Source organism: Mus caroli, unplaced genomic scaffold, assembly GCF_978045245.1.
Source record: "Mus caroli unplaced genomic scaffold, Mus_caroli_1 scaffold_6, whole genome shotgun sequence".
In the NCBI taxonomy this organism is placed as follows: Eukaryota; Metazoa; Chordata; class Mammalia; order Rodentia; family Muridae; genus Mus; species Mus caroli.
This window is the reverse complement of record NW_028227261.1, coordinates 97,405,207-97,419,224: the sequence shown is the minus strand read 5'-3', so window position 1 is coordinate 97,419,224 and position 14,018 is coordinate 97,405,207. Positions and strand designations below refer to the sequence as shown.

General features: G+C 47.4%; 1 protein-coding gene across 8 annotated transcripts in view; it reads right to left on the bottom strand.

Annotated features, from left to right (window-relative positions):
• Ptpn3 (protein tyrosine phosphatase non-receptor type 3) overlaps positions 1-14,018 on the bottom strand; it is a 150,524-nt gene that overhangs the window by 30,306 nt on the left and 106,200 nt on the right. For all 8 annotated transcript variants that reach the window (XM_085839269.1, XM_085839270.1, XM_021159376.3 and 5 more), the window contains 5 exons: positions 11,384-11,560; positions 4,414-4,600; positions 4,206-4,283; positions 2,375-2,431; positions 628-784 (listed from right to left, as the gene is read on the bottom strand). In XM_085839269.1, coding sequence (XP_085695395.1) covers positions 628-784; positions 2,375-2,431; positions 4,206-4,283; positions 4,414-4,600; positions 11,384-11,560 — 656 coding nt within the window. The remainder of the gene's footprint in view (positions 1-627; positions 785-2,374; positions 2,432-4,205; positions 4,284-4,413; positions 4,601-11,383; positions 11,561-14,018) is intronic.

Here is a 14,018-nt window from a genome sequence, read left to right as displayed (position 1 = left end):
GCTGGTTAACTTGGGAGGCGCCTCTCAGTGGTGTAGGAGGTGGGGTCAAGTCCCTGCCCTCTGATCCTAGCTGCCCACTGACCAAGTCAAACATGCAAAGTAAGATAGGGCCAGGCAAGCTAACAGTGGAATGGGAGCTATCTGGGCTGGGGCTGGTCGAATTCTGGGGCTCTAGGCCTATGTAAAGAGTTACTGGGGCTGCCTCTCTCCAAAAGGCCTGGCCAGGAGCAGTCAAAGCCCCTGCAGACAGATTATTTTTTGTTTCTGGCAGTGACAAGACAGATATCCTAATTGTTAAAAACACACAAACAAACAAAAAAAAACACCCCCAAAAACCCCCCAAACCAAAACCAATTCTTCATTTTCAAGCACTGTCTACTATGTAGAAAACACAGCAAGTAGCCTAGTATGGAATTTCAAGCTTTTAACTGAAGCATCCAAGAAGCTGAAGTGGAAGAATTGCTGCAAGAGAAAGTACAGCCTGGGCTACAGTGTGGGAGCTGTCCCAGAAAACAAAACAAAAAAACCAAAAACCAAAAAACAAACCAAAAAACCAAAGCAACTGGGTAGACAAGCCGCTGCTGCTCAGGTGATGTCCCTGTGGCCCCGCCCCCGGGAGCCTGTTACCTTTTCTCCTGATCACCAGGGCCAGTTCTCTCGAGTGGGACTCCCGGCTTGCTTTGATGAACATCACCACCTGGTCATGAGTGTGCTCTGAGATGTCCCGGCCATTGATCAACACGATCTGATCCCCCTCGTTCAGCTTAGGCATGCAGGTATCTGCCTGGTGAAGGGAAGCGACTTTCTCTGTTACCATAGCACCAGCCTCAAGGGGAAGAAGAAGGCCGCCTCCCTCTGATCCCAGACACCTGAGACTGCGATCAAATGTACCTACTCTCCCCTGGGCATTGCTGTCATCATTTGTATAGCTGCTGTTAGGTAGACCTAGCAGCTGGTGGTGGGATTTTAAAGTGGCTCTGAAAGTAAGCTGTGAGACACTTCAGAACAGGCAAGCCAAGTTTACTGAAGCCATTTTTCCATGGGAGCCCACCTTGCTAATTAAGATGACTTCTTGATGCCTCCAACCTTCTGTTTGTTGGATATACTGTTTGAAAATGCTTAGCCAGGAACTACTGTACAGCAATGTTGTAGGAAAGCAAGCCTCCCTAATCCCTAGAAACCACAAACAAAAGGCTACTGGGAAATAACTTTAAAAAAAAAAAACAAAAAACTGTATGTGAGGGTGTGTGTGTGTGTGTGTGTGTGTGTGTGTGTATGTGTGTTCACACATACACAGACATGGACATGTGTCTTCCTTGATTGTCTTCCACTCCATTACCAAGGCAGGGTCTCTTGCTCATCCTGGAGCTTGTCAGTTCACTAGTCTAGTTATCCATCTGCACTGGGGATCCCCTGACTTCCACACAACAGGATGACAGATGGCCATCACCCCTGGCCCCTGACTTTAATGTGGGAACTCGGGATCCAAACTTCAGTCTATGCTTGGGCAGCGTGAATGTTGTCCACTGAGCCATCTTCCCAGGCCCCAGGGGTAAGCCTGACTAAGGAGTGAAGGCACAGTGTTCACATTTATGTTTTACTAAAAGCAAACCATCATACAGAAACCAGGGGCGATGGTGGGTACGCTCACCCGTCTGTTCGATATAGGCTTGGCAGTGCATCATGCTGCATCTTAAATATGTACACAGCAAGCAAACAGAAAAGCCAAGAGGTGGTGGAACCTGACTTTATCACTCAGGAGGAAGAGTCAGGAAGGTCTCTGTGAGTTTGAGGATAGCCTGGTATATAGAGTGAGTTCCAGGAAAGCTTGGGGAGACAGAGAAACCCTGTCTTGACAAACCACATCCTGCCCCGAAATAAAAAAAAAGAAAAAACCAGAAAGAGGCAAAGGATCTCTACTGGAAACAAGTGGAAAGCAATCTCTGCCTCAGTTTCCCTGCCTTGACTATTACTTCCCAAAGTTAAATGTACACACAATACATCCAAGGATCTTGTTACAAACAGATCCAAGGTAAGTAAGTAGGACCTGGGCCTGTCCCAGTGCTGGGGCCAGCAGCCCCACATATAACAAGGCCCCAGGTGACATGGTGCTGCAGCTGCAGGGACCGACCACGCTGTACAGCATGGCTGCAGTTAACGGACATCCCACCCTTTGTCTGCGTCTGTCGTACCAAATACAAATCCATGCTGCTACCGATCAAACCAAGCAAGTAGCTGATCATCTAACCATCCAACCAGTCAGTCAAAGACAAACTAAATCCCAACAAAATCCAAGAATGGGGCGTACAGAAAGAAACTTGTTTGACGTTGGGGAAAGCAAACACAGGAAGTCACATGGCGTATGTTTACTTACAGGTGACTCTGGGTTTATCCTCGAGACCACGAGCGGCATCTTTTGATCCACTCCTCCCTGTAAACATTTTTCAAAGTAAGCAAAACCAAAAATAAAACAGAACACTTGAGTAGTTTTGCTAACAAAGGTATGTAGACATAATAAATATGAGCCTTAGAGTTCAGGAAGGTTTTACGGGAGGACCAATCACGGGGACGGGGACCCCTTTTGGAATTCTAGGGCACACTGCTGACTCCTCTTTACCCAGAAGCATATCCCGACATTCCCATCACCTGAACTGAAGATGCCCTTGGAGGACCCAAAACCATTTCCTGGAAAAGAATGTGTGCTTACTTCTTCAAAAGAGGCACAAGACCTCAGGAAGGGCCATGTGCACTGGGATGCTCCCCGCGTGAGCAGAGCTCTAGAGGACAGGTAGCCAGCAGGGGCAGTCTGCTCACTGCGCAGGAGTGGGGATGGGCGAGGGAGTGGGCATGAGAGAGACGGAAGTTAGATGCTTCCTCAATAGGTATTTAAGCAGTGTGGGGAAGAGGGGCCTGAGGCAGTCACTTAACTCCACCACCCAATCCCTGAAGCTGTAATCCAATGGGCACAGCACCCATTTCAATAATGCTATATACACAAACAGATGGGAACTGAGTGGTGACAGCAGTTTGCAGCCACTGCCTAGAGGGACTCATTAGACCCAGAGACTTGAGCTAGCTGCCTTCCCATATCAGTTGAGCAGGGCTGTATGGTTCTCGAAATAATCCCTCCTGGGTGGGCATTTGATCACCAACCAGACACTCAACTTTCTGAGCCCCGGATTCCTTTGTAAGATGCGTTTAACGGCTGTTGTATGCTTTATTTATTTTCTTCATTTCGAGATAAGGTCTCCATAGCTCTGGCTGGCCGTGAACTTGATACACAGTCTAGGCTGACTTAGAATAAACTGGCTCTGCTTATTCTGAGAACTGACTACAATGACAGGGATCTAGTCTTGGAAATGTTGGGCACATAACAGCTACATAATATGAGGCAATTGAACTACTACATAAAAAGCCAGTTCTTAGCCCTGAGTAGTTTTTTTATTTATTTGTTTGTTTGTTTGTTTGTTTATTTTTGAGACAGGGTTTCTCTGCATAGCCCTGGCTGTCCTCCTGGCTGTCCTGGAACTCACTCTGTAGACCAGGCTGGCCTTGAACTCAGAAATCCACCTACCTCTGCTTCCCAAGTGCTAGTATTAAAGGCATGTGCCACCACTGCCCAGGTGTTTTTTCCTTTTTTTTTTTTTAAGTGTATTTATTATGTATGAGTGCTCTATCTGCATATACACCTGTGTGCCAGAAGAGGGCATCAGATCCCAGTACAGATGGTAGAGCCACCATGTGGTTGCTGGGAATTGAACTCAGGACCTCTGGAAGCCACTGAGCCATCCCCAGCCCTGAGTAGCTTTTCAATAGTGTGTGCACACGTGTGCTTGGGTTTGCGTTCACACATGTGAATGTGTGGCTATCAGTGGAGGCCAGAGGTCAACCTCCGGCTTTCACTCCTCTGCTGCTATCTAACTTGTTTCTTGAGGTAAGAGCTTGCCAGGGCTGCACCTGCTTCTGTCTCCCCCCTCCCACCCCACAATCTCTGTTAGGTAGATCCAGGGACTGAAACCAAGTCCTCATGCTTACATGGCTAGAACCTTACCAGCTGAGCTCTCTGTAGCTCTAAGTGAGCTTTTTTGCTTTTCTTTTTAATGCAGCATAGGTAAGGTAGTAGATTTCTGATTGAAATTCAGAATCTGTCTGAAGACTGTTTCGCTGCATACCACCTAAGAATGTTACAGACGCTCACAGTGTACCTTAAGGTTAAAGCCAAATCTTCCCTCTTCATCTGGTGTGATCCGGATCAGGACTAGGTAGCCATCTCCATCGTCACTCTAGAAGACACGTGAGAGGGCTGTTTACACCACTTCCTTCTGCAGTGGCTGGTGACAAGGTATTTTTCTCTCTGTGAGAACGAGTCACCAAGTCACGAGCGAGCGTGCACAGGACCCGGAAGTCCCTCACCTTATCACAGTAGTACTGGCTGGCGTCCTCGACGAACCCCCCTTTGGTCACCTTGTGGTAGTCTTCTAAGAACCGCTGGTCCACTCCATCTGGGGAGCAGGAGCCTGGAGCATTTGAAGATGGAGACACAGAACTGGATGACTTCTGGGTCAGGCAGCTTTGGGCTGGGTTGTTTTCGGACAAACTCCTTCACGGTGAGGAAAGAGATGTTTTATAAGTCGATCAATATTATCAGAGAAAAGATCATTGGTTGTTAGGGGCTGGCATCTTGAGATCTCCACGGGGTCCTGGAACCTGAGCATTTCTGCAAAAGTCCTTGGGCTACCCATGCTATCATCGAGGCTAAACAAAATCAAGTCTGACTTGGGGCAGAAGGGCAGGGGGGACCGATGACCCCTGAAAACAGCCGCTCCCCCAGTTGCTTTGAAGGCTGATGGCGAAATGTGTAGATCCACTCTGGTTTAACACGAGAGCTGTTGCCTAGGCTGGTTTTGAACTTCTGGCTCAAGAGATTTTTCTGCCTTGGCTTCCTAGGTGGGACTCTGCCGGGGACCCACTAATTTGAACGTGCCAGGAAACAGAGCATCATTTGTGGAATAATGACCGGCAGGAGCTATACATTGATAATTGTTGTAACTAGCATAGCAGCCTGCAAACTCCCACGTGGACGGCTTCTCCACACACTGCACACATTCCCACTTCTGCTTTTGCCTTCGCTAACACCCTATCCCAGGCCCTTGCCTGAGACTGTTCTTTAAATGATGCTTCTGTTCACGAGCAATTTTAAATCGGGGGGGGGGGGGGGGCAGGGGCTGGGTTTTTTGGTTTGTTTTTCCTTCAGTGTTAAGAACCCAGGGCCTCTCACATGGTAAGCAAGAACTGAGCTATTACCCCCACCCTACCCCACCCCTGCCTAAATTAGACTACCCTAAATATAAAATCTGTACCTATTCGCACACAATGATTCACAGTCTTAATTTATTTGAACAAAATATTCACTGGGAGACCAGTGTGGAAACAGATATGTGTAAGAGAAGAATTTGGCCTGAAGGTTTATTGGTTGTCACCTCTCAAGCCTGTGATATTAAAAAAAAAGGTCCTTTCCATAAAATTGTATCAATAAATACCCTGCTTACTTATGTTTTAAAATTTTAGTTCATGAGTTTTTATTTCGCAGGGTTTCAAAGTGCTTTTTTCTTCCTAATACAAAACTCTGGTCTAAAGCCAGATGGGTCTACACAGTGAATTCCAAGATAGGCAAGGGTATATATAGACCCTGCTCAAAAAAAAAAAAAAAAAAAAAAAAAAAAAAGTAAAACAAAATTAAAAATAACAAAAGTCCCCTGATCTAGCTCAAACAGGGAACATGGTGCTGGAGAGATGGCCCAGGGGATACGAGCACTTGTTGCTCTTGCAGAGGACTTGCGTTGGGTTCCCAGCACCCACCTGGTGGTTCATAAACATCTACAGTTTCAATGCTCTCTTTTATGGACTCTGTGAGCATCAGGCACACATGTGGTGCACACACACACACACGCAGACAAAACACTCATACGCAAAAAATATAATAAATCCTAAAACATTTTGATTCTATATTCAAATAGCGAACAGCAGTCACTACACACACTGACAAAGTCTAAGACACCCTGTGGTCTCTCTTTTTCCAGCATGGAACCTGCTTGCTCAAGGGTGGAGCTTCCTGCTCATTCGTTCTGCCACACCCACTGCTGGACCCTGTCGCTTTGCTGCTTGGAGGCACACACGTGTTCGTCTTGCTACTGGACCCCGAGTTACTTGGCGGAAAATCGGGTTCCCTCCCCCTTCTTTTATAACTGAGTGTCTGAAAAAAGTAAAATTGAGCTTTGATCAGAATGCTGTCTTAGCTACATTTCTTTCTCTCGCCGCCTAGCCCCTCTTCTCTTCCAGGTTTCCAAAATGCCTTTCCAGGCTAGAACCCAGGCTGTGATCTGCTGGCCGGACACAACAACACCCCACAGCCCAACCTGTCTTCTAAGTAGGGTTGGAGGAGAGTTAGCGTCAGGGTGGGTTAAGGAACAAGTGGCTAGTTTTCGGACCTATCAACTACACACTAAAGTTCATCCCTGCAGAAAACAATGACATTCTGCTTGGTATACAGGGTAGACGGACAGAGAGAGACCCAAGGAGGAAATGGGACGATGAGAAGGTGGGCGGAACACTAGGATGCCGGGAGAGAAGAGGCCAGCATGGTCAGGGCTCCCTGTGGAACTGCAGGGGATTGAAGCTGTAGGGAGGATTCACAGGCTACTGAGAAAGGCGTGAAGGAAGCAAGAAGCCATTTCTGAGCAGGAGACAGGCAACACGATGAGACCTGTCCCCATCCTCCAGAAAAGAGCAGTCAGAGTGGGACAGGCACACCCCAGGTTCTGGGGATGAAGGTGCAGAGACAGACTGTCAGGCATCCGAGGACTACCTATATAACAGGCACCACTGACAAATGACACCAGAGAACAGTATTTTCGGAAGAGCTGCAATGTTAGAGAGATGAGGAAGAACAGCACTCCCCCATCAAAGACGCACGTGGGATGCTTTCTCTCATTCAAAAGATGTCTGGGGGGTCCAACCACATGAAAGAGAATGGCAGCAGGAAACAGGACCAAGGAAGACTGAGGTTCCCAGCAGGTGCAAACTGGGTGGCTCTGAGACAGTGGTCCCTCCCAAGACACACGGGAGCCATGATACAAAGATGAAGAGCAGAGATGAGGTGGGGAGGTTCCAGGATCTTGTGGGTGTTCACCCACCTAGTCTGGCTCAGGGATAATGGCAGTTACCACCACCCACAAGGAAACCCTGTCCCTGGCTGGCTCCCTGAAGAGACAGACCCCCTCCCATATTTGCTGCTGTACTCTGGTAAGGGTGCCTAAGAATAGTGGAAGAGAAGGGAAAGGTAAAAACTGGCAAGGAGAACCAGACTGCTTAAAGGAAAATAGGCAGGGCTGGCAGAAGGACTGGACAGCAATGTGGTGTGTGTGTGCTAAGAGCCTGAGGTGGGAGCCGGCAAGCCAGGCCAGCATGAAGATGTATCGCATAGTCTGAGAAAAATACAAACAACTTTCCTTCAGTATCCCCTGAGGAGCGGTTCCAGGACAGCATTCACCGCAGATGCTTAAATCTCTTATACAAAATGCTCTAATGGCTTCATTTTATTTATGTGCACCCTCCTGTGTTTTTAAAAGTCATCTTTGGGTTACTTACAGTACTCAATTCAGTGTCAATACTGCACAAACACTTGTCCTGGCCTGATGAGAAAAAAAAAATCTGTACACGTTTAGCTCTGACCCATGACCAGGAAAGATCTCATGACATTGGACATGCAGCTGATTAAGTCTGTGGCTGCAGAACATGTGGGCAGAGAGGGTCAGCTGTACCAACAATCCGAGTGCCTAACAGCACCACAGCCTGCCTCAGGACTGGGATTCCTGTCATTGGTAGGGTTCACAGACCCCACGGTCCCAGAAGATGGGCCATAGAAACTCCTTCTCTTTGGTTGTAGATGGAGAGATAATGCCCCAAGTCCCTTCCAAAGTATACATTTAAAAATGAATGCAAGAGCTATCTTGTGTCCTGTAGAAGAGGGCAGGCCTTCAGCAAAGAGGCAAACAGCCAGTAAGTTACTATGACAGGAAGAGAAGACTCTGTGGACCCATGCTGGTGACCCACCAAAACAACTATGAACAAGAAACATCGATAAGGCCTTTGGAATACATATCTGAGCCGCTGTGACCCTTGTCTCCTTCAGCATCAGCGCCGAGGGCAAGCTCTCCTTACCACACACCTCCTCCCTCCCTTGTATCTGGGCGAGGGGGATGAGGAATTTTGGGATTTTGTTTTTACCATGAAGAAAAAAAGCTGCTTCACTGCCAGCATTGCAACTTCCCCTGGAAGCAAGGAGAAGTTCAGAGCAGCGCTGGGAATAACAAAAGCGCCAGCCTGCCTGGGCACAAAGCACACTGCCAAGACTTCAAAACTATAATCATAAACTCCGTGGCACCGCTATAAATATGGAACAAACCAGCAAGTGACTCATCTGCCGGGACGATGTTCCTTCCCTGTGCACTGGGGGTGGGGTAGGTGGGGTGGGGATGGGGCTAAGCTTTCCCCCTCCCTCTTTCTTTTCTTTTTTGAATGAGCACAGAACATTACACTTAATTCTTCTCCACAAGAGTCCTCCTCGTCTGATTTCTTTGACAGAATACTTCTTTTAGACTCTTAGCACCAATCTGCTGCAGAAAACATGTCAAACGCTTCTTAAACATTTTGTAAATACAATGGTACCGGCTGAGTTTCTTCTCGGTTAAGTTCAGACCAGCTGGTATCTCTTGCTTGGGGAATAAAGCCCTCCTCCACCCCACCTTCCACCCCCACCCCACCCCCAATGTTAAGGCGTCAGAAAGCCCAGAAGAGAGGGATTTCCCTCCAGTGAGGAGGGGTCCTTGATGCCTCGGAGGGGATCTAGGCTCTGGTTTTCCAACCATATATCACGTGCAAAGCCCACCAACAAAACAGGCTCTCAGAGCTGTCAAGAGTCCCCACCATCTGTTTCTCTGAATCCTGGGCTGCAAAAGGGAAAGTGCTCTGGGAGTCACCTTACAGAGAAGGTCTCATGGAGACATTCAGAGAATCAGCATGCAGTGTGAACGGAGCAGGGGGAAAAAAAAAATCACTGAAGTCAACAGAGCTCAGACACGCAGACATTAAATTGTACTTCATTCTCAAGAGTTTAAATGTAAGTAGCCCCATCACGGTGGTGGCCTGCAGATCTGCCCCTGAAAGCCTAGACATACTAACATCCCTTGTGGCTGTCAAACAGTGGGAAAATCTGTGTAGGCCACCGCCTTTCCCAACCCTGACAGTTCTCCCAAGCCGCAGAGGCTCACAGTGTGACAGGGAAGGCAGATGACACAGTACTGACCCAGGTCTGGAGGAAGCTAAAAATGAAGCCTTACCAAATTCCACTTTGTGGTCCCTTCCTAGATGCTGAACATCCATCTTATTTCAGTTGACTTAAAGCTAAGCAGCTTGCCTGTGGTGGGTGGCTGCTGTAGAGGCCAGTGGGGAAAAAAAAATCTAGATGCTCTTCAGTGCTGTAAGCAGGGAACGTGTATGTGGGCTTCCTTAATCCCTTGGATGAGGTTCCCTGAACCCTCTTTTCTCCTTGTGCCAAAGAAACAGAGTCTGGAGGCCAGGGAGGACTGACTGGTTCTAATCGACGTCTTCTATACTCCTGCTTTGCACGTCTAGATCTGTTCATAGCCAGCAAGGCCACAGGTTTATGCAATGAATCTCACACCCACCTACTGCGACTTTCCCAACAGTACAGCAGGTTGCATGCTGCAGGGACAGAGAGTGATCACTTCAACTAAAGAATCCTGGAGTTTCTGTCACAAGGAAATAATGACTGCAGGGACCATTTAAGCAGAGGTTTTAAAAACGCAGATCAGCTGTAGACTACTGTTTGCTGTGGGCAGGACCTCTGTATGGAAGTGGAGAGACCTGCAATTCACCTGGGAAAGTCTAACACACATGCATGATGTGCTTAATGTCTATGAAGCCTGGAAGCTTCGGTGGCAAACGTGTACAGATTGACCAAAGTGCCTGCTTGCTAATCCCCCTCCAACAGGGAGATGTTACCTTTCTTGGTTTGGGCCATTATTTGGGGCTTACCAGTTTGAATATCCAAAGGCTAAGACTGGCCTCCTAATGCCTTACCCTTTCCTATCATGATTTAATTTAAAGATATGGTGTGTGATCTATGGTTTACCTGTTTCTAAATATGATTGGAGATAGCTTATCCCCAAGCACTCAGCTCTGACGGAACTGTAAAGGGGAGGCAGGAAGAGAAGGGACAGACCTGACGCCTGGGTCTGGTGAAGCTAGAACAATGGAGTCTAACAGTGAGCAGCTCTGAGCTCTGATACTCAAGGCAAAAGGGAGCAGATGCACGGCTGTTCCTGAAAAACTCAGACTCAGACCCGTCTTTCAGGACAGACATGCTCTTTGCTGGCCTTCATCTATGAGGGGGGAGCGTCTCTTTAGGAAGAGCAAAGGTAAACTGGCTGTGGCGGTACCCCAGCATTCGAGAGGAGAGGACGGGATGGGAGGAGCAAGAGTTCATGATCATCTTCAGCTACACAGCAAGTTGGAGGCAAGCCCAGGCTCCATGAAAACCTGCAACAAGTGAATCTGAAAGACCAGATGTCTGATGGCCCCATACTGCAAGCCACAGTAGGAAGAAGGACATTGCCTCACTGGTCCCAAACAAGAGAGTGGCCACAGAAGGCTTTCGAAGAAACTGTTCTTAGCAAACATTTGCCAATAAAAAGCCTTCTTTTACATGTTTTAATTGGTGTGTGTGTGTGTGTGTGTGTGTGTGATGCACACATGGAGGTCTGAGGACAACTAACTGGTAGAAGTTCGTTCTTTCCTTTCACCATGTCAGGTCAACAGATTTGGCAATGAGTGCCTTTGTTTGCTGAGCCATTTTGGTAGCCTTGTATTGCTTTGTATTTCTCTTTACCGAATTAAAACAAAACCCAAGGGTATACTGTTGTTCTGGCAGGCTCCTCCATGTTAGTATGGTCCTGGTGATTGAGGTCACAGGGTGGTCAAGCTTACGTGTAGAAGAATCAGGGCAAGCACAACCTTGGGTCTGTACTTGGGCTATATAGAAATATCTCAAACAAGCTCTGCATATGCCCTGGGCAGGCAGGGCAGTACAAGACCTGCAGGTTCTTGGAGCATGGTAGCTGCTCTTCTCTGAGCTCTGGCGCACAGTTTGTCACCTGTACAGACGGGCATTAGAATTTATGTTCCCATCTCAGGAGAGCACCTTTGGGAGCTAGCTGCAGGCACCAGATACTGGCTCCTCTCAACTGGCACTTTGGACTGAGCAAACTCAACAGATACAGAGATAGAAAGATACAAGTCTTACTCCCGGTGTGGGCTGTGGTTCTGGGAGACTTCAGAGTCGCTGTCTTTGGGGGACAGGGATCCCTTGTAGGTATAGAACACATCCTCGGTTTCTGTGATGTAGGTCATCTCATTGGCCAGGTTGTCCGCGGAGGAATGGCGGGGCTTGCGGATTTCATGCCGGAGCCGAGGACTTCGCCTGCAAAGGGGAGAAGAGCGGTACAAGAGGTTTGACCCAATGGCAGCTGTGTGACCTTGTGACCTGGCCTCTCTGTGGATGCCCTGCCTGGTGCTTAGAAAGTCAGATCCAGAGCTGGGTGTGTACGGCCACACCCATAACCCCAGCACTAAGGAGGATTAAGTGTTAAGGGCCAGCTGGGAGACTTAATGAGAACCTGTCTCAAAAATAACCAACACAAATATAAGTCAGAGCCAGTGAGGTCATTCTTAATCCAGCAGAATCCAGCCAGGATGACACAAGTCTCAGGCAGGTCTGGGTAAGTGGTGTGGCTCCCAGAACCACAGTCTCCACTTAGAGATGGGAAGATCTAAACTGGCTTATGCCATTGGTCCGTGAAACGGACTAAGGGTGAGTTAGTCTTCAAGAAAACTCAAACCATAACTTTTCTCACCAATTCAACAATGCACACTGACAGGTTTAGAAAGAAGACAGTATTAACTTCTCACTGAATTTCACTTGATCCAAGAAGAAATAACTGACTTTAAACATTTTGTGCATGTGTGGTGTATGTATATGTGTATGTGTGTGGTGTATGTGTACATGTGGATGTGTGCACGTGTGGTGTACGTGTGTATGTGTGTTCCTTGACCATTCATGTGGATGTATAGGGTCAGAGGTTGCTATCAAATGTCTTCCTCTGTACCTCTCTAGCTTATCTTTGGAGATAGGTTATCTCACTGAACCTGGAGCTCATTAACCCAGCTAGGCTGTCTGTCTGTCTGTCTCCTTTGACCCTCCTGTCTCTGCCTCCCAGCTCTGGAATTACAGGCATCTACATCTATGACTTGCTTTCTAAGGTGTATGCTAGCATCTGAACTCAGGTCCTCCTGTTCACACAGCAAGCACTTTCCACTGACATCTATGGACCGGAGATTTTTTTTTTTTTTTAATGTTCTCCTTTTTAAACATCTGTAATGTGATGGGGACCAGCATGCTACTAAGTAGCCAAGGGACCTCAGATAAGTCCCATCACCCTCTCTGGACCTCAGCTGTACTTACAGCCCCTGAGAATGAGCCAGATGGGACAGTGTTCATGGAACACTTGGGACTGCCCCTGGGTATCAGGCCCTCTATCACCTGATCTCAAGCTCTCTTCTACTGCACTCCCGGCTTCCCTTAGTTAGCTATTTCTCTTTGGTACTCCCAGGGACTTGCAATTCCCCCCTGTTCCTGCACAATCAATACTATGTGTCCATTGTGTAAGCAAGATGGCTCTTGGGTTTTTTTTTGTTTTGTTTTTTGTTTTTTGTTTTTTCTTTTTCCAGACAGGGTTTCTTTGTATAGCCCTGGCTGTCCTTGAACTCAGAAATCCACCTGCCTCTGCCTCCCAAGTGCTGGGATTAAAGGCTTGCACCACCACTGCCCGGCAAGATGGCTCTTGTGACTCCTAGGAGAGGATCTATAATTAGCAGCAAGAGAGCCAAGCCAGTGTTATAGTCACATCCAATCTTGCTAGTTCCTGGAGCTCACCTGGGGCTCTCTCTGCTTCCTTGACAAGTTTCCACATAAACTAAGCTGGTTCTTTACAGCACATGTCATCATCGTCATCACCACTGTTGCCCAGGACATGTGGTCCCCTGTGGGAGGTCCTTTCCTAGCAAGTCTCTCTCCTCATCTCTCTTAATCCCATAGATCCTAGCTAGGCAATGTCCACCTGTCTTGCAAGCCACAACACTAATCCTATGGAGCCAGGGTACAATCTTTTCCCGCTTCACTTCTCTTGCAGACACTCGGACATTCACCAAAAAAAGTCTGAGGCCTTTGTGGACCATTAAAATAACGAACAGAAAATTTCGTTTGATCCTTTTCTGAAATAAGCTTATGAAGAAGCCTTCATACATTATTCCATTTGTGGCAAACTTAGAACCCCGGGGGGGGGGGGTCTCACATCTTTCTATCCTTAATCCTTTTAAAGTCTTTACCATGGGACTTCTTAAGAGCTTAAAGGCGCTACCCTATGCTACGATTCTAAGGCAGGCATTTCAGGAGGCCTCAGGCCAAATGTTATCATTTATTTATTTTGCAGGGTTATAGAATGAAACCAGGGTCTGCACATGCTCTGTATGTACTTTATCATGGAGCTATGCCCTTAGGCCTGTCCCGATTTATTAATTTTTCAAAGAAGTTCAAGAATATAGTTAGAAAGGTGGGATAATGTCTAATATTCTAGCATGGCAGGGTAAGTCTGATGCACAATAATCAATAATCCAAAATGGCCAGTAGAAAGGATATGCTTATTTATTTATGAGAGATTAGGTCTGTGTAGCCCAGGCTAGCCTAAAGTCTTTATTCTCTTGTCTCGGGCTCCCGAATGCTAAGCACGCAAGTATCTACCACCATGTCCAGCTACCAGGAGGGATTTCCAAGTTCTCAGCACAAAGAAATGCTATTTGTCTGACGGATGTGGCAGTTAACT